Source organism: Bombina bombina, chromosome 3 (assembly GCF_027579735.1).
Source record: "Bombina bombina isolate aBomBom1 chromosome 3, aBomBom1.pri, whole genome shotgun sequence".
Lineage (NCBI taxonomy): Eukaryota > Metazoa > Chordata > Amphibia > Anura > Bombinatoridae > Bombina > Bombina bombina.
The window spans coordinates 1205257081-1205282036 of NC_069501.1; the positions used below are offsets into that span (position 1 = coordinate 1205257081).

General features: G+C 37.9%; 2 protein-coding genes across 3 annotated transcripts in view; one reads left to right on the top strand and one right to left on the bottom strand.

Moving 5' to 3' along the window:
• Positions 1–20395, bottom strand: part of LOC128654638 (transmembrane protein 126A) — a 32474-nt gene extending 12079 nt beyond the window's left edge. The window contains exons 1-2 of one of the 2 annotated variants that reach the window (XM_053708661.1): positions 20201–20395; positions 9533–9673 (exon numbers count right to left, since the gene is read on the bottom strand). In XM_053708661.1, coding sequence (XP_053564636.1) covers positions 9533–9615 — 83 coding nt within the window. In that variant the 5' untranslated portion in view covers positions 9616–9673; positions 20201–20395. The remainder of the gene's footprint in view (positions 1–9532; positions 9674–20200) is intronic. The other variant, XM_053708660.1, reaches the window with a different exon arrangement.
• The window catches only part of LOC128654639 (disks large homolog 1-like), a 597403-nt gene continuing 592806 nt past the window's right edge, over positions 20360–24956 (top strand). The window contains exon 1 of the mRNA XM_053708662.1: positions 20360–21128. Coding sequence (XP_053564637.1) covers positions 21110–21128 — 19 coding nt within the window. The 5' untranslated portion in view covers positions 20360–21109. The remainder of the gene's footprint in view (positions 21129–24956) is intronic.

Genomic DNA, 24956 nt, shown 5'->3' on the forward strand with positions numbered 1-24956 from the left:
ACATCTTTTAATTCAAAGTGTGATGCAGGACTTGTATCCTGTATACTTTAAATCTAGATAGAATGGTCAAGTTTGAAACAGGTGAAATGTGTTTACAAACAAGCTTGTTATTCACATTTTCTTCACTAATTATTATTTATGATTAAACGATGGTCATAAGGTAAATTTAATCTTTGAAAATCTGCTAATTGTAAATTAAGAGCCAGATTACAAATGAAGCGCAAACATTAGCGCACAAGCGATAAGGGGTATATTGTTGGTGTTTGCGAACGTTGGATTTACAACCGGTAATTCGCTTGAGTGGAATTTTGATTTAAGCTAGAATGATTACAGCGTCCTCAGAGCTCTGGTTAACTGTTACGCGAAACAAAAAAGTGTCACAAAACAAATTAAAAATACACTACAAAAGTACACTTACACTCATAATAACACTATAGAATAAAATATTGCAAACAAAAGTTATAGAAAGCTCAAAGATATGAGATCACAGGTGTTAGAAGAAAAAAAAGGCATACATATATATTACCATAAATAACTTCAGGTCTACATAAAAATATTTATGAATAAATAGAATATAGATGTGAAATAATCAAATTTTCATGTCAGGTTAGCGCACTTAAGAATATGCAATCGGGTTTGCTGGCGAGTAGGGTGCTTTTTTCCTCCATTGACTTCTAGGGGGGAATACGTGAACACGTACGCAATATTCTAAGTTTTGCTTTTTGCGCTCGTTGGGTTAGTTACTTTTAACTCATAATATGAGCGCAAAAAGGCAAACTTCAAGCGCAGGTAACCCACTAGCAGGATCGTTAATTAGCACTCCACTTGTAATCTGGCCCTAATTGTACTAAAAATGTACACACACACACACTATACTGCCAAAAGTATGTAGACTCCTGACCATCAGACCTATATGGGCTTGATGAAAAACCCATTCCAAAACCATGGCATTAATATGGACTTGGTCCACCCTTTGGGGTTAGAACAGCCTCCACTATTCTGGGAAGGCTTTCTACAAGATTTTGTAGTGTGTCTGTGAGAATTTGTGCCCATTCAGCAAAAGGCTCAGGCACTGATGTTGGACAAGAAGGTCTGGCTTGAAATCGTGATTCCAATTCATCACAAAAGATTTATAATGGGGTGGAGTTCAGGACTCTGTGCAGGAGACTAAAGTTCTGCCTGACTATACTTGTCGATCCATGTCTTCAAAGACCTCGCACAGTGGAACAGGAAAGGGCCTTCCCCAAACTGTTGCACAAAGTTTCAAGCCCCCATTTGTTTAGCAAGTCTTTTTATCCTGTAGCATTAGGATGACCCTTCATTGGAACCAAGAGGCATGGCCCAAACCTTAAAAAAACAGCCCCAGGCCATTTTCCTTCCTCCAAAAACTTCACAGGAGGCACTATGCAATATTGTAGGTAGCGTTGTCCTGGCATCAGCCACACCCAGATTCTTCAGAATGCCAGATAGTGTAGTGTATTTCATTGATCCAGAAAAACACATTTACACTGCTTGGCATTGTGCATGTTGACATGAGGCTTGTGTACCGCTCCACAACCATTGAAATTCATTGCATGAAGCTCCTGATGTTCAGTTCTTGTCCCGATGTTGCTTGAAGAAGAGTTTGGTACTCTAGTGAGTGATGCAAAAGATGATAGGCAATGCTTACAGGCTATGCACTTCAGCACTTGGTGACCCCATTCTGTAAGTTTGTGTGGTCTACCACTTTATGGCAAGGCTATTGTTTTGCTCATAGACACTTCCACTTCACAATAATAGCACTTACAGTTGGCTGGGGCAAATCTAGTAGGGTAGGAATTTCACAGACTGATTTGAGGCATAGGTGACTTTCTATGACAGTGCCATATTTAAAGACACTAAGCTATTCACTATGACCCATTGTATTGCCAATGTTTGTCTACAGACATTTCATGGCTATGTGCTGGATTTTATGCCCCTGTTAGCAATGGGTATGGCTGAAACACCTGAACTATTATGTAAACAAGTAAAAGCCTCATATAGCTCCTTTTTAGACAACTTGATAAATATCCCAAAGGGCGGCTCCTTCTATAAAGCCTAAAGATATCAAAATGATGTACACATTATCAAAACCCAAAAGGTTTGATTAGAGGGACAGTAAACTTGAATAATTTTATCATACAAAATATTTTTTTCATGATAAAAAAAAAGAATTAAAGTTGTTTATTTTCATTTTAAATCTCTCACTAAAGTGAAGACATTGCTCACTAGCAGCATTTGGCAGTCAGACTACACACACACACACATTTTTACAATTAAAAAACTAGCAAATGTAATGATTAGTTACGTTAATGCCAGAGCTTAAAGGGATAAAAAGGCCAAAATTAAAATGTGTGGGGGTTTTAAATAGAATAATTTTTGCAATATATTTGCATTAGCAAAAATGCCTCTAGTAAAAGTGTTTACTGTTTTCCAGCTGCATATGCACATATGCTGTGAGTGCCCTGTGCACTAGCATTCAAACACAACACCTCAGACAGGGTCTGATGATAAAAGATTCTTCTGCTTTGAGAGAAATAAATTTAGTAGTGCAGATTTCACAGGTGCTAAACTTACTGAATGATCAAAGATCTTACTTATACTTTAATATATACAGGCAGTCCCCAGGTTACGAACAAGAGTTCTTAAAGGGACAGTAAACACCAGAATTTTTGTTGTTTAAAAAGGTAGATAATCCCTTTATTACCCATTCCCCAGTTTTGCATAACTAAAACAGTTATAATAATATACTTTTTACCTCTGTGATTATCTTGTATCTATGCCTCTGCAAGCTGCCCCCTTATTTCAGTTCTTTTGACAGACTTGCATTTTTAGCCAATCAGTGCTGACTCCTAGGAGCTTCACGTGCTCTATGTTATCTATATGAAACACGTGACCTAACGCCCTCTAGTGATGAAAAACTGTCAAAATGCTTTCAGATTAGAGGCGGCCTTCAAGGTCTAAGAAATTAGCATATGAACCTTCTAGGTTTAGCTTTAAACTAAGAATACCAAGAGGACAAAGCAAAATTGGTAATAAAAGTAAATTGGAAAGTTGTTTAAAATTACTTGCCCTATTTAAATCATGAAAGTTTTTTTTTTTTTTACTTGACTGTCCCATTAAGTTGAATTTGTATGTAAATTTGAACAGGCACTTTTTTTTTAGGTGAAACTCTAGCCAAACATTTTTTTAGTTTTGGATAGCATAGGGAAAAGTTTGTTTTGCTATCTGTGCCACTGTTCTCAGCAAATGTCACATCACTTTCTGTCCTTGTGACAATTGGATTTTGAGTATTTTGGGTTATCCTGGAAAGAAGGATTGGCAATAAACCTCTATTTTCTCCGTTTGTTAAGTACAAATTGTACTTAAAGGGCCATGATACCCAAATGTTGAAACACTTGAAAGTGATGCAGCCTAGCTGTAAAAAGCTGACTAGAAAATATCACCTGGACATTTCTATGTAAAAAAGGAAGATATTTTACCTCAAACCTCTAAGTATTCAAACCCCATTGTAAAGAACTTTACAAATCAGTATGCCTGTCCCAGGACAGGCAAGGGAGCAAGCTTCATGTACACTCATCTTATTTCCCTATTCAGTTTAAGGTAGTTTACTATGAAATCTCATGAGATCACAGTAAAATAGTTCATGACCTCAGCACTGTTGATGCTGATTGGCTGCTGTTAATTTCTTCATTTTTTTTTTATCTGCAGCTGGACAGCAGCTGAAGTATAACTTTTTACACAGAACTGGTGAGCCGAGGAGATTGTGAGGTAAAATATCTTCCTTTTTTTTAGATGACCAGGTGATAATTTTCCTGTCAGCTTTTTACAGTTATACTGCACCATTTTCAAGTGATTTAGCATATGAGTATTATGTCCCTTTAAGTCGATGTCTATTTCTCACTCAATACATGAAGGGTTTTTGTTTACATATACAGCTGCAGCAGCTTGCCTAAACTGACACACTAGGAGAGATTGTGTAAACCAGTGTTTCCCAACTCCAGTCCTCAGGACCCTTAACAGACCACATATTTATAATATCTTAACTAGAGCACAGGAGTACTGATCAGCTGATGGGTGAACTGATTATTTCACCTCTAGTTGAGATATAATGAATATCTGGCCTGTTAAGGGTCCTGAGGACTGGAGTTTGGGAAACACTGGTGTAAACGTTGCTAGGGGCGACCAGTTTCTCTGCTAGCGTGTCAGTGAGGCATTGATCATTATAATCTGTCAGCGCCCTGTTTTGTGTGCTCTCCAGTGTCTGATCAGCAAGGCAATGGATACGCCAAATAAGTAAAAAAAAAAAAAAATGCCAATTTTTAGGGGCGTTTGGAAAAGATCGTTGTGGGACTATTTTGCAGACTTTGTGATATAATTTAGGTTATATAAAATAATAATTAAAAAAAATGAACATACACATTCATTAAACATAGGTTTATTATTTTAATGTATGAAGCTTATCATCATTTATTATGGTCCTTTAACTGACAGAAAAGTAATATATATTAAACAAAAGAAAGTTAAATTGTAGTGAAAACATTTCAGTTTAATTTGTAATTGATGTAAACTAAGCCACTGGCCTCTATTTATCAAGCCGTTAACTTACCTGCATTCGACGGCACCAATACGCTCGCCTAAGATCGCCTAACATCGCTGCCGCGGACCTGAATACGTTCGAGAAAATTATCAAAAAAGCTGTCAAAAAGCTGCGCACCAAGTACGGGGCGATGAGCAGCGGACTGTTGTTAACTAACAGTCACCGATCTCGCTGCTCTTCGGCTTTTTCACAGCTTTTTTGCTACCCTGTCACTAAACACCCACACTATACTAAACTGTTTTACCCCTAAACCGCTGCTCCCGGAGCCCACCGCAATTCTAATAAATGTATTAATTCCTAAACCGCCGCTCCCGGAGCTCACCGCCACCTACATTATATGTATTAACCCCTAAACCGCCGCTCACGGACCCCGCCGCAACTCTAATAAATGTATTAACCCCTAAACCGCCGCTCCCGAAGCCCACCGCCACTCTAATAAACTTATTAACCCCTAAACCGCCGCTCAAGGACCCCACCGCAACTAAATAAAGTGTTTAACACCTAAACCGCTGCTCCTGGAGCCCACCGCCACCTACATTATACTTATTAACCCCTAATCTGCCGCCCCCTACACCGCCGCCACCTACATTTTACTTATTAACCCCTAATCTGCCCCCCTATGCCGCCGCCACTATATTAAATTTATTAACCCCTAAACCTAAGTCTAACCCTAACTTAAATATAATTTAAATAAATCTAAATAAATTATTCCTATTTAAAACTAAATACTTACCTATAAAATAAACCCTAAGATAGCTACAATATAACTAATAGTTACATTGTAGCTATCTTAGGATTTATTTTTATTTTACAGGCAAGTTTGTATTTATTTTAACTATGTACAATAGTTATTAAATAGTTATTAACTATTTAATAACTTCCTAGTTAAAATAAATACAAAAGTACCTGTCAAATAAAACCTAACCTAAGTTACAATTACACCTAACACTACACTATAATTAAATTAATTACCTACATTAACTACAATTAAATAAAATTAAATAAAATTATCTAAAGTACAAAAAAACAAACACTAAATTACAGAAAATAATAAAATTACAAGATGTTTAAACTAATTACACCTACTCTAATCCCCCTAATAAAATAAAAAAAAGTCCCCCAAAATAATAAAAAGCCCTACCCTATACTAAATTACAAATAGCCCTTAAAAGGGCTTTTTGCGGGGCATTGCCCCAAAGTAATCAGCTCTTTTACCTGAAAAAAAAGTACAATACCCCCCCAACATTAAAACCCACCACCCACACACCCAACCCTACTCTAAAACCCACCCAATCCCCCCTTAAAAAAACCTAACCCCTTGAAGATCACCCTACCCTGAGAAGTCTTCACCCAACCGGGCTGAAGTCCTCAACGAAGCCGAAGTCCTCCAGACGGGCAGAAGTCTTCATCCAAGCCGGGCAGAAGAGGTCCTCTAGACGGCATCTTCTATCTTCATCCATCCGGCGCTGAGCGGGTCCATCCTCAAGACATCCGACGCGGAGCATCCTCTTCTTTCGATGTCTTTAAACAGAATGAAGGTTCCTTTAAATGACGTCATCCAAGATGGCGTCCCTTAAATTCCGATTGGCTGATAGAATTCTATCAGCCAATCGGAAATTAAGTTGGGTAAAATCCTATTGGTTAATGCAATCAGCCAATAGGATTGAGCTTGCATTCTATTGGCTGATTGGAACAATAAGATTTTTCCTACCTTAATTCCGATTGGCTGATAGAATTCTATCAGCCAATCAGAATTGAAGGGAGGGCAGCTTGGATGACGTCATTTAAAGGAACCTTCATTCTGTTTGAAGACGTCGAAAGAAGAGGATTCTCCGCGTCGGATGTCTTGAAGATGGAGCCGCTCCGCGCCAGATGGATGAAGATAGAAGATGCAGTCTGAAGACTTCTGCCCGTCTGGAGGACCATTTCGCCCAGCTTCGTTGAGTGAAGACTTCTCAAGGTAAGGTGATCTTCAAGGGGTTAGTGTTAGTTTTTTTTTAAGGGGGGATTGGGTGGGTTTTAGAGTAGGGTTGGGTGTGTGGGATTACTTTGGGGCAATCCCCTGCAAAAAGCCCTTTTAAGGGCTATTTGTAATTTAGTGTAGGGTAGGGCTTTTTATTATTTTGGGGGGCTTTTTTATTTTATTAGGGGGATTAGAGTAGGTGTAATTAGTTTAAAAATCTTGTAATTATTTTATTATTCTCTGTAATTTAGTGTGGTTTTTTTTGTACTTTAGATAATTTTATTTAATTGTAGTTAATTGTAGTTAATCTAGGTAATTTAATTATAGTGTAGTGTTAGGTGTAATTGTAACTTAGGTTAGGTTTTATTTTACAGGTACTTTTGTATTTATTTTAACTAGGAAGTTATTAAATAGTTAATAACTATTTAATAACTATTGTACCTAGTTAAAATAAATACAAACTTGCCTGTAAAATAAAAATAAATCCTAAAATAGCTACAATGTAACTATTAGTTATATTGTAGCTATTTTAGGGTTTATTTTATAGGTAAGTATTTAGTTTTAAATAGGAATAATTTATTTAGATTTATTTAAATTATATTTAAGTTAGGGGGTGTTAGGGGTTAATAAATTTCAATATAGTAGCGGCGGTGTAGGGGTGGCAGATTAGGGGTTAATAAATATAATGTAGGTGGCGGCGGTTTAGGGGCGGCAGATTAAGGGTTAATAAATATAATGTAGGTGGCGGTGGGCTCCGGGAGCGGTGGTTTAGGGGTTAAACACTTTATTTAGTTGTGGCGGTGTAGGGGGTGGCAGATTAGGGGTGTTTAGACTCAGGGTACATGTTAGAGTGTTAGGTGTAAACATAACTTTTATTCTCCCATAGGAATCAATGCGATATAGGGCAGCAGCGAAAATAAGCTTTCGCTGCTTTCAGACTCCCACTGATTCCTATGGCATCTGCCACCTCCAGGGTGGCGGATTGAAAACCAGGTACGCTGGGCCGGAATATTTCCTGAGCGTACCTGCTAGTTATTTGATAACTAGCAAAAGTAGTCAGATAGTGCCGAACTTGTATTCGGAACATCTGGAGTGACGTAAGCATCGATCTGTGTCGGACTGAGACCGGCGGATCGTATGTTACGTCACTAAATACATATACACACAGGTAGCCCTTAGTTTACGCCGGGGTTAGGTTCCAGGAGGAATGGTTGTAAATCGAAACCGTTGTAAATTGAAACCCAGTTTATAATGCAAGTCAATGGGAAGTGAGGGAGTTAGGTTCCAGGCACCTCTCAAAATTGTCATAAGTAACACCTAATACATTATTTTTAAAGCTTTGAAATAAAGACTTTAAATGCTAAACAGCATTATAAACCTACTAATATAGATTGTATCATCATCAAACTAAGTTTAATGAACAAAAACATTTTTTACTTGCATTTTTCTGCAATCAGTTCTCTGCATTGTTAGCATATTAGATAATATTGGGTCTGCACCTATTCTATGCATTTCAATCTGCAGTGATTAATAAGCATTTAGGCACCCTTACCTCAAGCTGCTGGACAGGAAGATAATAGGGAAGTGCCTGCTAAATTTTGCTTGATAGATCTGGTCTGATCTGTGTACACAGATCAATTTCAGACTGTTAAGTTGCATAACTTTGCTGCAAAACAAGCGGACAGCTCCACCTACTGGCTATTTTAATTAGTGCATTGCTTTCCAAAAGCTGTTCAATAGCAGTCACATGACTGAAAAAAAAGTTTGTTATTCTGAAACAGCTCAAATTGAACTAAAAGTCTGCAATATACATTTTTATTATTTATTTTGTCCCCTTTTCCTGTTATTCCATTCTGGAATTGTGAGCTTTTCAGCTCGTTAGAAATGGAAGTGCAAAACACTTCTATTCCACACAGCCATTGGTTGCACACTCTCTAGACCAATTTATAGCTGTCCCTAATTGGCCACAGCAGAGAAGGTAACCTAAGTTACAACATGGCAGCTCCCATTTATTTATAGGCATTAAAACGTTATACTCATTTTGTCAATATTTAGTTAATGAAACTTTAAAAAATACATCTACATGTTATTCTCAGACTAATCATTTCTTTGAATGCATCATTCTATCTAGCCTTTATTTTGTGTTAAATGTCTCTTTAATAGAAAGTAAGCACTCATCTGAATCGCTGGAACATATTCATTTAATTGGCTTTGTTCTAGCCATTCACTATTGCAGTGGACGTTCTGCTATTGGCTGACTTACCATCAGAGTGCTAATTGGTCAAAATTCCTCAATTCTAGGTTTCCTGGCTGCTAGTTGATCATTATCTTTGAAAGGTGAGTTTTTATGGTTTTATGGCCTCTTGAGTAGGATAAGAAGTGTTAGTTAAAACAGAATTCACAGTATATAAAATTGTGTTGTGTCACTGGTATGAATGAGCTAATATCACTTTGTCTGCTTGAGCTTACATCACTGGTACATTAAGCAGGCTGCTACCCACAGTTCTGTGCTACAGACCCTGCCCACGGGAGGGGTGCAGAAGATCACTGGAGTCTACCTGCTGAAGGCTTGTCCTTTTCACGACCCAGGACGGCCACACTGACTGCAGAACTGTCCTCTCCTCTCTCCAGCAACAGCCACCTCCTGACATGTGCATTTCAATGTTGTCCTTTCTGCCCCTTTAAGTTCCCAATTAAATATTAAAAAGCATTACAATTCTGAAATTAATCTCCCCCACCACAGAGAATATAATACAATATATTTTATGACTTTGTAGTAAAACTTTGGAAATTCCATACTTCCTAATTGGGGTCATATAACATATACTGTATTCTCCATCTACAGATGCTATAATAGGACAAAAACATTGACGTTACCATTTTCAATAGAGACAGAGGACTCAGACACCAAGGCAGCGAGAGTTTGTCAGACAAATATAATGTGGGTTTACCTGTCATTTTCAGGAAGACTTTCAAACCTCTCGGCCAGGAACTTTGAAATAGTTGTTTTTAAAATATTCTCTTCATTCTGCATGATTGGGTGTATCGTGAAATCTCTGTCTGAGATCTTGAAGTCCTGGAAAATACAGATTCTAGAAAACATTTAATTGTTTATTAAAATGTTTTAAAACCAAAAATGACAACTAACCATTTATTAGAGTGATCATGGGGCTTTACCCTCGAGTCTGGGTCAAATGTATACAAAGCCAATTACCCTTTAGAGCCCTGAAAAAAAGACAGTTGTAGGAAGGTTCTGTATGGCTCCTTCCTTTACAAATATGAAAGATTTATGTATGTTGCTAATCATTACTTACAAGCAGCTAAAGTACCTAAAAATCATTGGTTAAAAATGGATAAATCTGACTTACAAAGTGATTTAATACCCAATGTAGTTCTAAAACAAATAGAATCAGTATATAAGCACACAATTACGACAACTTCTTTAAAATATATTGGTGTTCACATCCCTACAAATATAGCATCCCTCATCTCTCTAAAGCAAGTACAACTAGATGTAGGTAGTTGGGAAAATAAGAGATTGTCCTGGCTGCGAAGAATCCATTGTTGAGTGGAAATGGTAGGGTGGGCATGCGCTTGATGGTGTGCACACAAGTGTGTGAGAGAGCCTGGAGAAATATAGATACAAGTGGAGTGAACCTTCAAGCTGATCAGCTTTTTGAGCAACTTTGGAAAAAAGCAATCAGCTTCTATTGTGAAGGTTGAAGGGATAGGACAAGTGTCCCATATCCTTCAGCTTTGAAAACATTTTAAAACACTTTAAATATATATCTAAAATAAACCCTCCCTTTTGTATACTGGATGGCATTTCAGGGTACTTACCCCATCCCTGAAGGTGACTGTAGTGATGTACAGGCCACAGGGTTTTGTTAAAGGGACAGTATACACTCATTTTCATATAACTGCAAGTAATAGACACTACTATAAAGAACAAGATGCACAGATACTGATATAAAAATCCAGTATAAAACTGTTTAAAAACTTACTTAGAATCTCACAGTTTAGCTCTGTTGAAAAGGTAGCTGGAAAGCCCACTGCAAGTGTGAAATAAGAAACTCCCCCCCTCCCCCTCCTTTTCCATATGAAAAGACCCTTTACACAAACAGGAGCAAGCTGGAGAAGGTAGCTGACGGTATTCACATAAAACTTTGGGGCTTGGTTTGGAGTCTGAAAATCAGAGCAATGTTATTTAAAAATAAGCAAAATTATACATTTTTTTAAAAAAAAAAAACTTTATGGGCTATATAAATAGATCATCTGCAAAATATTTATGCAAAGAAAAAATGAGTGTATAATGTCCCTTTAACATTGGAGAAAGCTGCAAAATGTCTGATCTTTCCTGGGAACATCACCAGTGAAATCACCAATGACTCCCTTGGAATCTCTACCCGGCAGATCAATAATGCCATTGGGAGAAACAAATCAGGAGACACTTCTGTTGCACCTGTAATTCTGCAGTCGTTAACACTTTCTAGGGATAGCCCCAACCATTATACCACTATTATCTAGTATACACAAAGGAGGAGAGAGTCAATATATGCTATTGTCATTAACTTGTAGAACATCAACAGATTCCACAGTTCTAGAAATTTTTATCTCCTTTTATTTAAGTAAAGAAAATAAACAAGTGTTTTTTTTTTTTAAACTGAAGGATATGAGATATTTGTCCCATTCTGTCACTATTGAACTAATAAAAGACACTCACTGCCAAGAAAAATATACAAAAATACCTTTGATAATGCGAGGAGGATCGGGTGAAATATGTAATATAATCCTTGAGATGGGGTCTACGTATATATCAACAAGCTTTAAATGTACTATTAGAAAATAAATCGTATAATAAGATAATAAACAAAAAGTTGTGAATGGCATGATGTTTGGCGTATACTAGCTGTAGAGATATTCTGCCTCAACAATCACAACAGTGAATCAACTTAATATACAGCAAACTTCTCGACAGCAAGGCATCCTGCCACTACTCCAACAAAGCTCTTAATCTAAAATAAAACCTACATGCCCCTTCCCAAAACCTACATTTCTCAGGTGCCAGGTTATGTAAATTCCCCAGCTCTCAATTATATACAGTATAGTAGGGTTGATGTGGAACACTGTGGAAGAATTGGGATGATCCTATGATTAATGCTGCAACCCCTGGTCTCTTCACAACCTATCAATACCTCTAGTGTTAATACATATCTACAAAAATAAATTAATCATTACTACACTAACAAAATAAAAAAAAAGAAATAGTATACAGTTTGATTCACAAGTTTTTAGACAGGGAAATCTTGAACACTGGATTTAAAAAAAAAAGAATGAGAAGATTATGGGCCAGATTACGAGTGGTGCACTATCGTTTGCGCTTGATCGACATTGGGTTTATTGTGCCTGGTTGCATGCATCAGAAATACCACGTGTATTATAAGTTGAAAGTAAATGTGGTTGATTAAGTGCAATTGAAGTTAACGCGCATCAGGTTAGCGCAACCTCAAAAAAAGATTGTGCATATTTTGTTAATGGAAGAAAATTCAAAAGTTTTTTGTTTTTTTTTAATTGCATGCTCTATCTGAATCATGAAAGTTTAATTTTGACGTGAGTGTCCCTTTAAGAAACTCTTTGAATCTTTGCACTTTTATGTCACTTTGATTATAAGACTATAATATTTTGTAATGTCCTTTCATTTATAAAATGTATTATTATTGTTTATTTATAAGTGCCAACATATTATGCACCTCTGTAACATTAAACTATATGGTTGCTGAGTACAATAATCAGGAAACATTTACATAAATCATAAAAAAGTAGAGAGCCCTGCTTATAAGTTACTGTTAGCTGTAAACCATCCTAACATAAGACGATCAACAGGACAGGTGGACTTGTTAGCTTACATTCTAAAGGAAGTACATAGGGAAGTTATGGGAACAGAAGCAAGAGAGACATCTTTAAGTACATTGAATGTATCCCTGAACAGATATGTTTTTAAGGAACGCTTAAAGCTTTGGAGACTAGAGGCAACTCTGACTGAGCGAGCCAAGGAGTTCCATATAATATGTGCAGTTCAGGAAAAGTCTTGCAGACAATAGTTTGAGGAAGTAATGAGAGATGAGGCCGGTAAGGGAGTATTTGCAGACTGTGTTGTTGAGGGGTTTGTATATTAGGGTCAAAATTTTGAATTTTATTCTTGAGGCTAAGGAAGCCAATGGAGGCACTGACAGAGAGGTGGGCGGCAGATGTGGAACAATGCGTAAGGAAATGGCAGAGGCATTGATGATGGATTGCAGTGGGGACAGGCGGTAGCTTGGCAAACAGAAAGGATAGAATTGCATTAGTCAAGGTGGGAAATGATAAGTGAGTAGATAATCTTAGAAGTGATGATTTTTTTTAGAGATATTTTAAAGTGGAAGCAGCAGAAGTTAGCTAAGGACAATGTGTGGAGTCAAATGTGGCCTGCAGGGTAGTGGTGATGATAGAGTTATCCACAGTAAGTAAGATTTGATAAACGGAGAGATTGGTAGAAGGAGGAAATAGAAGGAATTCAGCTTTACAGATGCTAAGCTTTAGGCCAGGGCTCGACAAACCCAGGCGCCAGGGCACAACTGGCGCCTTAAAATTAGCTCCTGTCGCTGGGGTTTAGAGCCCTCAACACACCCCATAGTTGCCCTTTACTTACATCCATTGACCGCTGCTTAAAATTGCCAGCCGCACTTTAAAAATTAGCCTAGTGCTGGATACTTCTAAGCCGTGCAGTTGGGATCTATAACTCCCAGAATGCTGTGTGGGGAAATAGTGGGAGGTGTGGTCTGATGCGTTCTTGTGAGTACCTTCCTCTGAGCCACACACCATCTCTAGCCTTTTCCCCCTTTGATTCAGAACAGCTTCATCCCCTAGACATGGGAGCTTCACAGCCACAACCAAATCAATGCCTCCTAGCTTCACTCCTCTCCTGTCATCTATATCTGCCCTCACGCTGCTTCTGTAAACAGGGCCAACGTTCCCTCACTTTTGCTCAGACAGCGCACTTGCCTTTTGCAAGTGCACACAGCAGGGGAGGTTGGAACTGCAGTAGATTGTAGTTAGTTATTTTTAAATTGATTTAAAAAAAAAAAATATGGATGTCAGGTGTTGTAACGTGTGCTAGTTGCTAGCAAGAAGTCAGGAGGCTAATATTAATTTTTTTATTTTTTGCTGCCACTGACTGCACTCCAGTGGCGTGAAGGGAGGGCTTCAAAATCGTAACAAAGCTGTAAGCTGGGGGACATCTGTAGCCGTGTGTCTGCGTTCCTCTGCTGAGCCTTCAGAATGCAGCCAAACACTTGATAATGCACTGTTACAATAACAGGCAGGTCTGGCTCAGAAACCTCTCCCTCTTCACCGGTTTACCCTCCCCCTTTTCTCTCCTCCGAGTGCCGTGCTGTAAGCAAGTGCAACCATGTGACAGCACAAACACACGGAGGAGGAGTTATATACATCTTAGAAGAAACTGATAAAGTAAGGGGGTGGGGGCTTTGTCAGTGGGTCCTGTTTACAATAGTGACATCAAATCTGCTTAAAAATATTTAAAATAAACATTTCTCTGTTACTGCCAGCAAAGGTGCAAACGTTTAACCCATACCCCCCAACTGTCCCGATTTTCGGGGTCTGTCCCCCTGTCCTGGGTTGCTAGCCATCTGTCCCGATTTACCCCATGCATTAAAAAAAAAAAAATTTTTTTTTTAAATTCTATTGGGCCCATACTCAGAAGCAGCTGGCTTTGCTCTCACAGGGTTAGATACCTGTTAGATTCCCTGTGGAAAAGGAATGGTGTGTGGGTTAAGCAGGAGTAAGAAGGCTGTATACACTCTGACCACGGGTAATGGTGACCTCTCTAACCTACCTCTGGTAGTGATGATGTCTAACCCCTGGTGATAATACTAGCATGCCTTCAGTTTTATACAATGAGCAGTGCTAATACCAGGGTAACGAACAGTGGCAGCCGCAGACTGCCAGCTAATGTGCTTGCCAACCCCAGGACCCCATACAATGAATTACAGATACCCATATATGTAGTGTGTGTGTCAATATGTATAAGTTTATGCTATGTAGTGTGTGTGTGTCTGCATGTATAAATGTAAGCTATGTAGTGTGTGTATCTGCATGTATAAGTGTGTATCTGCATGTATAAGTGTATGCTATGTAATGTGTGTGTGTATCTGCATGTATAAGTGTATACTATGTAGTGTGTGTGTGTGTGTATCTGCATGTGTAAGTGTATGCTATGTAGTTTGTGTGTGTGTATCTGCATGTATAAGTGTATGCTATGTAGTGTGTGTGTGTGTATCTGCATGCATAAGTGTATGCTATGTAGTGTGTGTGTGTATCTGCATGTATAAGTGTATGCTATGTAGTGTGTGTGTGTGTGTATCTGTATGTATAAGTGTATGCTATGTAGTGTGTGTGTATCTGTATGTATAAGTGTATGCTATGTAGTGTGTGTGTATCTGTATGTATAAGTGTATGCTATGTAGTGTGTGTGTATCTGCATGTATAAGTGTATGCTATGTAGTGTGTGTGTGTGTATCTGCATGTATAAGTGTATGCTATGTAGTGTGTGTGTGTGTGTATCTGTATGTATAAGTGTATGCTATGTAGCGTGCTACTGTGCATTTTTGCTGACTTTAAAGGCCAGAATCTATAATATTAATGGGGAATGCAGAGAGCAGTTTTAAAGAATTTATTATTAAATGTCCAATTAAGATAAAAATATTTAGCAATGTCTCTGCAAAGGTTAATTAAATACATAGCTCACATAGCCATACCAGTGGTTTGAGCTTGTGTTTGATTTGCTGCATAAGTGTATTAAAATATATGACTTTATTTAGAATTTTATTTAAATTACTTTGGTCTTATGATTTTTTAAAGCCCCGCCTACCACATTTCAATTTTTTTGCTGGGGGGGGGGGGGTGTCCCTCTTTTGAATTTTGAAATGTTGGGAGGTATGGTTTAACCCCTCAGCTATCAATAACAGAAAAAATGGTTATTTAACCTCTCAGGAACCAGCAAACAAAACTAGTTTAAAAACACAATGAATGTGACTTAGCAATAATTATTCAGATGAGATCATTTTATTTCTGATGCATAGAAAAGTGTTGTGCTTTGTGAAAAGTGATAATGGGAGGAGAGGGTGGGCACAGGATTGTATTAAAAGTGGAGAAAAGCTTAGGATTGTAGGGCATAGATTAGATGCTTGTTAAAAAGTTTTGCTTGGAGAGGTTAACAGCAGTGCAGCAAGAAGTTGGCACAGGAGTGAGATTTCCTCTAGTACCGTTCAGCAGTGTAGGTAGGTTTTTGCAAGTAATGTGTCGGCTGTCTATGCCATGGTTGTAAATACTCCCATAAGGTGCAAGCTATGGGAGGAAGGGTTATTTTGTTAGAGGTTAGAATTAAATTATACAGAGAGATAGAATCATCAGGAGGAAAGGGAGGGAGAAGGGGATTTAGGGTTTTTGAGAGTAGTTCTGTGTCTAGGGCCTGTAAGTTTCTATAGCGTCTATTTGAAAAATGAGGTGGTGTGTGTGCATTAGGTGTAGTCATGCTGCATGTGATGGTGGTCAGAGGGTGGGAATGGGGAGTTAGTAAAGTGAGAGACAGACAGAAAAATGATGGCTGAAGATTATGTTTATTGAATGGCCATCTTTGTGAGTGGGGGAATTAGTATACTGTGGGAGGCCAAAGGAAGAGGTGAGCTTTAAAACTCCAGGAGTTCTTGGGTTATAGATAGGAAAATGTCACTAGGAATGAGGGCAGGTGCGTCACAGTAGAAGAAGTAGGGTAGCCATGAGGCAAAGTGGTCAAGGAAAAGTGTGGGTGACCCAGAGGTACAATAAATGAAAGTAGTTTGTACAAATAAGGGTGATAATAAGCAAATTATATGGGCTTCAGCAGAAGAGAATATTAGTGAAAAAATGGGGGGGGGGGGGGTTGTTGAAAAATACAGCGGTTAGAGAGATGGATGCCAACACCACCATATGAAAAAGCAACCGGGAGGCTGTGTCTGAAGTGGAGAGCCAGGTTAGGTTAGGTTTGATTAGGGCCAGGTGATTAAGGGAGTGAAAGATGAAGAAGTCACAGACAGAGGAAGGTTTATTGCAGAAAGAATTAGAGTGAATAGAGTGTATGCTTTACCTATAATTTATATATGAAAATGTACCTGCTTTTCCTGTAATTTAAATATGAAAATTGAGAGGCTGTAATGGATCCGGCATGATTCTACACTCTGAGTCATAAATATTCTACCCAGCAATTGCTTGACCAATGTAGGAGCTCATTTAAATAACCGGTAACAGAAAAAAAAAGTTTAGATAAACAATACTAAAGATATTATCTAGTCAACAAAACAATGAAAAACTTGTTTTTTAAAAAAAATTAACAAATTGTAAATATATTTAAAACATTTACTCTGTGTACAAATATTTTGCAAAGCAGTGCCAATAACACAAACAGCAGTGACCTGATCATTACCTAAGGGCAGCGATGGCCAAATGGTGGCTCAAGGACCTCACCTGGCCCTCAGCACTAGTCTTTTCAGCACCAGAGAAAAAGAAGAACTTAGAATGTGTGTTTTTGTGGCCCTGTGAAAAATTATGCCTGATGAAACAACCTTTTGGGTTGAGAAATGCGTTGTATGTTTTTATACTTTTATTAAAGTAATATTTTTTAAGTCACCACTTGCTGCAATTCTTATTCTTTTAATACCAACTTAAAATCCTCTGATGTCCATTATTTGGGGATTTTCCACCTGAGCTTTGGATCTCCTTGGAGTGTAATTCTGATAGACCGGAGGCCAGTCTGCTGGGTGACTGTTTTAATCCCAGCCTGTAACAATTGCACCAAGAGGGGTGCTCCACTACACATGAGTGCTATTCCACTTGTATCATTATTAATCATTGAGCCAAACAATACTAGGCCATATTGGCATTATTCTGCTTTAACTTCATTTAGAGACTACTGGATCTTCGCCAGAGGCCAGTCTGCTGGGTGAATGTTTGATCCCAGCCTGCTCCATTTGCACTACAAAGGTGCTTTATCAATTGTGATTGTAATATATCACATTAGAATTTGCCATATAGTTGGACAATACTAGGCCATGTGGCGCTTCTGTTCTCCTATATCATTCACAGATTGCTGAACCTGGATCGTGACCTGATCCATCACAGATAGCTGCCTGGACCTACAACTACTTACTGCGCTTGAGGAGTACTCACATACCCACTTATATCATCATTTGGGACTTTCTTCTAACGGTGTAACTATACTGTAACATATTATCTGGTTTCAGATTTGTACTCAAATTATTACAATATCTTATGAGAGCTATATTCTTCTACACAATTTGGTTTGATACATTATATATTGCTATACTTTATATATTGGTTTGATACCACACAAGGGCGCCCCCTATCTATATATATTATATATTTAATACTAAAGATATTATCTAGTCTGCAAAACAATGAAAAACTTGTTTTTAAAAAAAATAACAAATTGTAAATGTATTTAAAACATTTACTCTGTGTACAAATATTTTGCAAAGCAGTGCCAAGAACACAAACAGCAGTAACCTGATCATTACTTAAGGGCAGGGATGGCCAAATGGTGGCCCAATGACCTCATCTGGCCCTCAGCACTAGTCTTTTCAGCACCAGAGAAAAAGAAGAACTTAGAATGTGTGTTTTTGTGGCCCTGGGAAAAAGCAAAACTAAAAATGTGTGCTTGGGTGTGGCCAAAACTCAAATGAGCTGCTTTGGGGAGGAGAACAGCAGATAGAGACTACCGTGCTACCTTAACGTAATCCCCTGTGCCACTAGACATTTTTAGGAAGAATATAATTATTTGTATAATTAAATATCGGCAGCCCTTGACGCTGTTAGGATGCTGGTCATCACTGCTTTAGGGTAGGAAGCACCTGCATGTGCTGTAAGAGCAGGAGGGAACAGTGCACTGCCAGTGCCAAAAGTTCTCATTTCCCCCTGCACATCTTTAGCCTTGCCAGAACATTTTCCTTGGCATCAGGGCCCATTTTCTAGAAGAAGCTGGCACCCAAGTTTAGTTAAGTAACGTATCAATGTAGCCACCTTGTACTGATTTACCCATATGTTCAAGGGATCTACAGTTTTCAGTTTGCAATGTAAAGTAACACCACAAACAGGAAATATGCATAGCACTAATGCATTTGTAACATTCACAGATGGGAGTGTGACCATATGCAAAAAAATATAATTTCATATCTTTTAAATAAAAAAATAAAAAAATAAATAAAAAAAAAAAATTATATATATATATATATATATATATATATATATATATATATATATATATATACACATATATATATATAAATAAAATACCTTGAAGAAAAGGCACTCTCTGTTGATATCAAAATTAATTTTAACCAAAGTAAAACTATTGACTGCCCAAAGCCTGCAGTAATAGTAAAATACTATCCCCAGCACAGTTATTGCAACACTGCAAATGTTTTACTAAGTAAAAAAATAAATGTAGAAAAATAAAATTCCCTACATATGCAGTTCACGCACAGCACAGGAAGAATGGGTAATTTCCCCAGAGTATTGACTCTAACTTTATCTATACCCTGTATTTCTAAACTTCTCAGCGATACAATAGAACTGTCAGATCACCTGGCTGAAGATGTCACGTTTTGAGCAAGAATGAAGTTAAAACCTTTAGAAAAAGCATCATTATTTGCTAACTTTTTCTATTAACACTCTTTGGTTTATGCCAAATACAGGTTTGCCATCAGTAACAAACACTTTAATATAATTTTCATGATTTCGTTTCTAGCCATATTCCTTAAAACACCTGTAAGTTTCTTTTACAATGAGTCAGTGGGGTCACACTGTAAAAGCAATAGATAAACAGTGCGTTGTAAAGATTCACTACCAGTTTTTTTTTGCTGACATCAGTATCACAGCCATGAACATAATGAGGCTGCTGCAATGTCTTCTGTGCATCAATACTGACATTGCCCTTAGGAGCATCCAAGGGGCTCATTTCTAACCACCATAATGTCACCATTCACCTGTCATCCATATGGACTGCCACATTCTTGTAGCAAAAGTGTAAATTATATTGCAGACATATTTGTATGAACACACTGAGCAGAGCTTTCCACTTGAAAAAAAACTACATGTACCTTGGTCATACAGTATTGTAGGGTTCTCAGTCATGTTTTCGCTTTAAAGTTTGCCACACACACATCGGTCTCTCTGTAACAATCCTGCCGATAATAACTCGTTATTTTGCACTTTATATTGATGTAATTTGCGACAAAGCAACATTGTAACATAATGTAAATCAGACTGGTTTCTGATAAGAACCAATGAAGTTTTAAACTCTAAATATTCTTGCATTCCCATTACTCCAATTATTAACATATTCTCTACTCAGTGGTGTATACATTGTTGAATAATTATGTTTATATATAAACCAAACTTAAGGTTTTCAACTATGAGATGCGTGGAGCCTTCACATGACCTTGACCTACATAGTCCACCTATCACTCTAAATACCGAACCTCCCAACTAGAAACAAGGACTCTCTTTACCTTTATGCCTCCCGAAAACTCAGTGATATTAAAAAAATCCCGTATCCTGTCTGCTTGTCACTCATCAGTTCAGCCAACTTCACATTCCCCTTGCTGCCATGGGCGCCGCCATCTTAGCCTGTCATGTGACCGCAGCGTTATCACGTGACAAGGCCGAGCAGCTGTCAGCTAGTGTGTATGTACTGTAGTTCACGGTGCTCCAGTCATGACCCCCCTGCTGCATGTCTGACTCGTTTACAGCCATGGTGTGACTGGACCATCACGTGTGTCTCCCTCCCCACTGCCCTGGCATGGTCTGCTGCGTCAGGGATTGGCTTCCCCACATAATCCCCTCACCCTCTGTGTGCCTGGGGGCAGCATTAGACCTCTGTCATTCTGGTGGGTGCAGCAGCAGCAGCTGGCTCGGGCACACAAGGAGGATGAGCTGCTAAGAGCTTCACTGCACTGCCTGTGCCTGACAGCTCATCATCATAAAGTCTGGGAATAAAATACTATGGGATGTGAAATGTCTGGATACCTTTGTTTTTGTTTGTTACCTGGATAATATATTTTCTAAACCAATCCTGTGTGTGGATCTGTGACTTTGTCATGCAATCATTGACTTTCTGAAACTTTTTGGAGCTCTTTATACTATTAGCAACACATTTTATACTTCCCAAAAGTGTTTCATGTAGAAAAAAGTGAAACAACACCTAAATCGTTTTTGTTGCTGGATCTGTTTGTCTGACATACTTCTGTACAGTTATACATTCCATTTTTATGAAGAGAAGGATAAATCTGGACTTTTTATCATTCTTAGAAATATTTGTATTGGTAGAAACAACTACATCTAAGCAGATCTGCAGTGCATCTGATTTAGCTTGTTTGTCCTATAATCTGCCAGTAACAGCCTAAAGGACAATATTAAGAATGCCAGTCAAGAAGCAAGGTGGGCAACTAACACTTCATTTTGTGCCATTCATCTTATGTGCATTATTGCCATTTTAAACTTCTCAAACCTGATTATTCATATTATAAGGGCATCCACATTCATGCACATTGCATAACCACAATTCGTATCTACTTTTTATGCGACTGCTTTTCGGTATAAGTAATGTATTTGTATTACATCATGATGGACCATCCCACATGCCACTTGTCTAATCGTGTTCATTGTTTTCTCTCTCATATGAAAAGCGGATTTTGCAAATTAGTTTTCATCTCTTACTGAAATAGGTAACTGTCCTGAATTTAAATGTTGACTTTAAACTGGCACTTTTGTAATTCACTTGTTTCTGGTACATTGGCATTTTTATAGACTTACTAGAGGCAAGGGCATACTAGTTATCGATACCTGACTTTTTGTTTATTTAGATCTTCCTATATATATATATATATATATATATATATATATATATATATATATATATATATATATATATATATATATATATAGATTCAGTATATTTTTATAGAAAAAATATTTATACATAGCAGAGCTGTATGAGAATACTATGTGTAAAGAAGGGGAATACAGCACTCAGCACAAAATACTCCTAATTGATCTGATATGCAGATTAAAGGCTGAAACATTAGTATCCAGACACAAAAAACATCTGACACATCTCGGTTAACTCAAAAAGCCGTGATATTTATTCCTTATAGAAACAAAGCTAGCATGCAATTGTCATAGCACATGTGGGGCCCCACTAAAGTGGATAAATAGACCACAGTATGTATGCGTATACAGATTACCGTAGGACATAATATGAGCCATAAAATAAAAAAATTGCTATTTTTAGTTCTAATATATATATGAGAGAGAGAGATAGAGAGAGAGAGTATTACACATTTGTAATCTGTCATACAAATTGTTCCACTATATATATTTGCTGATGATGATAGTGTTTAATACAGATAACTTTTTTGTGCCAATACACTTTAAAATAATGTAATTATTATTTAATATAAAAAAATATATAGGTTCACCATCACTGACCTAGACACTTGGCAAACTGATCAGTTCTGGGTGTGAGGGAAACTATACACGGCTGTAGCAAAATAATGTAGCTTTACTGTTATTATTAATTATCATTATTATTATCACTATTATTCATTTCACAGTCCATATAGAGCAGAGTCCATAACTTTGTTTAAAGCTTTACCCCCTCAGCTGCAGCTCTATACACAGGATCCTGAAGTAGCTGGCAGTAAAGGGGTTAATGTGAGCCTGTGCAGCATTTATAAAAGGGACACATGTTAACCCCTAAGCCACCGTGCTATGTGACCTGTCACTGGCTACAACCTATGGGCAGCCCTGAGTTTGCTGCCGCCTGTCGCATGTGAGCTCACACGGCCCCATGTGCTGCCCATGCCCTCACAATGCTGTGGTCACTGTCTGTCCCCGTCTCCCCCTCCTTAGGCTGCCACTTCTCCGTCATGATTCCTATGGGGGGTCTTAATAAACTCACAAGCACAAAACTTGCAACCACTGCTGGTGCACAAGATCGTGAGTCACGCCCGCCTCCTCCAGCCTGTCGGTCACACCCACGACACTAGGTTAGGAGTGCACGTTATCCAATGAAAAAATGTTGTCAGGCGCACCAAAAAGTAAATTGAAAAGACTTGCTTTATTATTTTTGTGAATAAAACAAAACAAAAAGGGTTAACTAACCCCCAGGGTAAGAGTTATAGTGATAGGACTGCACGTGTCTGAAGGGACGCTCTGCGTGTGAACTGTTATCACCTTATTTACCTCAGACATGGAAAAGCTACTTGTGCCTGTCACCTCCTGATGACAGCCCTGGACCCACATCCCACATGACAACAGAGATGCCTCTGCGTGCCAGCCGTAGGGTCGTCATCTCTGGAGTATATATATATATATATATAGAGAGAGAGAGAGAGCAGCAAAGGATCCAGACTCGCTGGATTTGTTCAGATATAGCGCTTTATTTGGTGATGTTTCGGAGAACAAAACTTCACTTCCTCAGACCAAATAAATCTTTCATTGCAGGAGATTTAACAAAAAAATGTTGTAATAGTCATAAGGGTGCTTGGTCATTTATTGTCTTTTCCCTAAAATCATTTATTTATTAAAGGGACAGTCTAAGCCAAAATAAACTTTCATGATTCAGATAGAGCATGTAATTTTAAACAATTTTCCAATTTACTTTTATCACCAATTTTGCTTTGTACTCTTGGTATTCTTAGTTGAAAGCTTAACCTAGGAGGTTTATCTGCTAATTTCTTAGACCTTGAAGCCCACCTCTTTCAGATTGCATTTTAACAGTTTTTCACCACTAGAGGAAGTTAGTTCACGTATTTCATATAGATAACACTGTGCTCGTGCACAAGAAGTTATCTGGGAGCAGGCACTGATTGGCTAGACTGCAAGTCTGTCAAAAGAACTGAAAAAAGGGGCAGTTTGCAAAGGTTTAGATACAAGATAATCACATATTATTATAACTGTGTTGGTTATGCAAAACTGGGAAATGGGTAATAAAGGGATTATCTATCTTTTAAAACAATACAAATTCTGGTGTAGACTGTCCCTTTAAAGATTGTAAGACACAGCTGTTTACAATACTTGTGTATTTGATAATAATAAGTCCCATGGGGAACTTTTAGGCTGTTAAATTCCTTCTGTGGGCTCTCTTTGCTCTGTCTTATATTTGGCCACAGTGTGTTCTTATGTAATATGTGGCAAATCATTACAAACTATTATTAGATTTTGAATATCTATTGTATATAAAAACATTTCATTTAGCTAGAACACTGTAATTATGCATGTCTTCAAAATATTTATTTTATAAAGGAGTTCTATTGAACTGTGCTCCTAAAAAATAATAACAAACGCATAAATAAATATTTATATGGTGGAAAGATGCATTTCAAATGGCAACTATAACCCATAAAAATAATAAAATAAAAGTGACATAACAGGGGTAGTGAAAAGTATTGTTTGTGCATTATTAGTATGTTTATCATTTTCAGTATGGTCTTAAAAAGAAAAAAAAACTTTTTTTTTCCACTCCCCCCCTGACTATACATTAAAGGGGCATTTGTGATTCAGCAGCTTTGCAAAATTGTGTTAAAAATGTCTGCTTATTTTATTTTAAACTCCAAGATCAGCGCCATTCACACTCTTAAAGTGATGGTAAACCTTCCTTATTTTAAAATTGTGTCCGGAATATAAGCAGCATTTTAAAGGGACTTTAATTTATCACTTCTAATAATGATGTACTGTGACTTACTTCCAATACCTCTGGCTGCACACTTCAAAACTCATATTTTTTGTGAGCTAACGGTTTGAAATCTTCTCCAAAATAAGTGCTGTATGGCTAGAACACTGGTTGGAGGACAATTCTAACCGTTAGCTCACAAAAACTATCGCCTAGATTTAGAGATTTGTCGGTAAAGACCTGCGGTGCTAACAAGCCTTTTTTTCCAGCGCACCCTTAAGACAACGCTGGTATTTAGAGTTGTCTAAATGGCTGCGTTAGCCTCAGAAAAGGAAGCGTTGAGCATAATTTAGCTCCACTTCAACCCTCAATACCAGCGCTGCTTACGGTAGCGGTAAGCTGGAAAAACGTGCTTGTGCACGATTTCCTCATAGGAAAAAATGGGGCTGAGCTGGCTGAAAAAAAACCTAACACCTGCAAAAAAGCAGCGTTCAGCTCCTAACACAGCCCCATTGTTTCCTATGGGGAGACACTCTCTAAGTCTACACCTAACACCCTAACATGAACCCCGAGGCTAAACACCCCTAACCTTA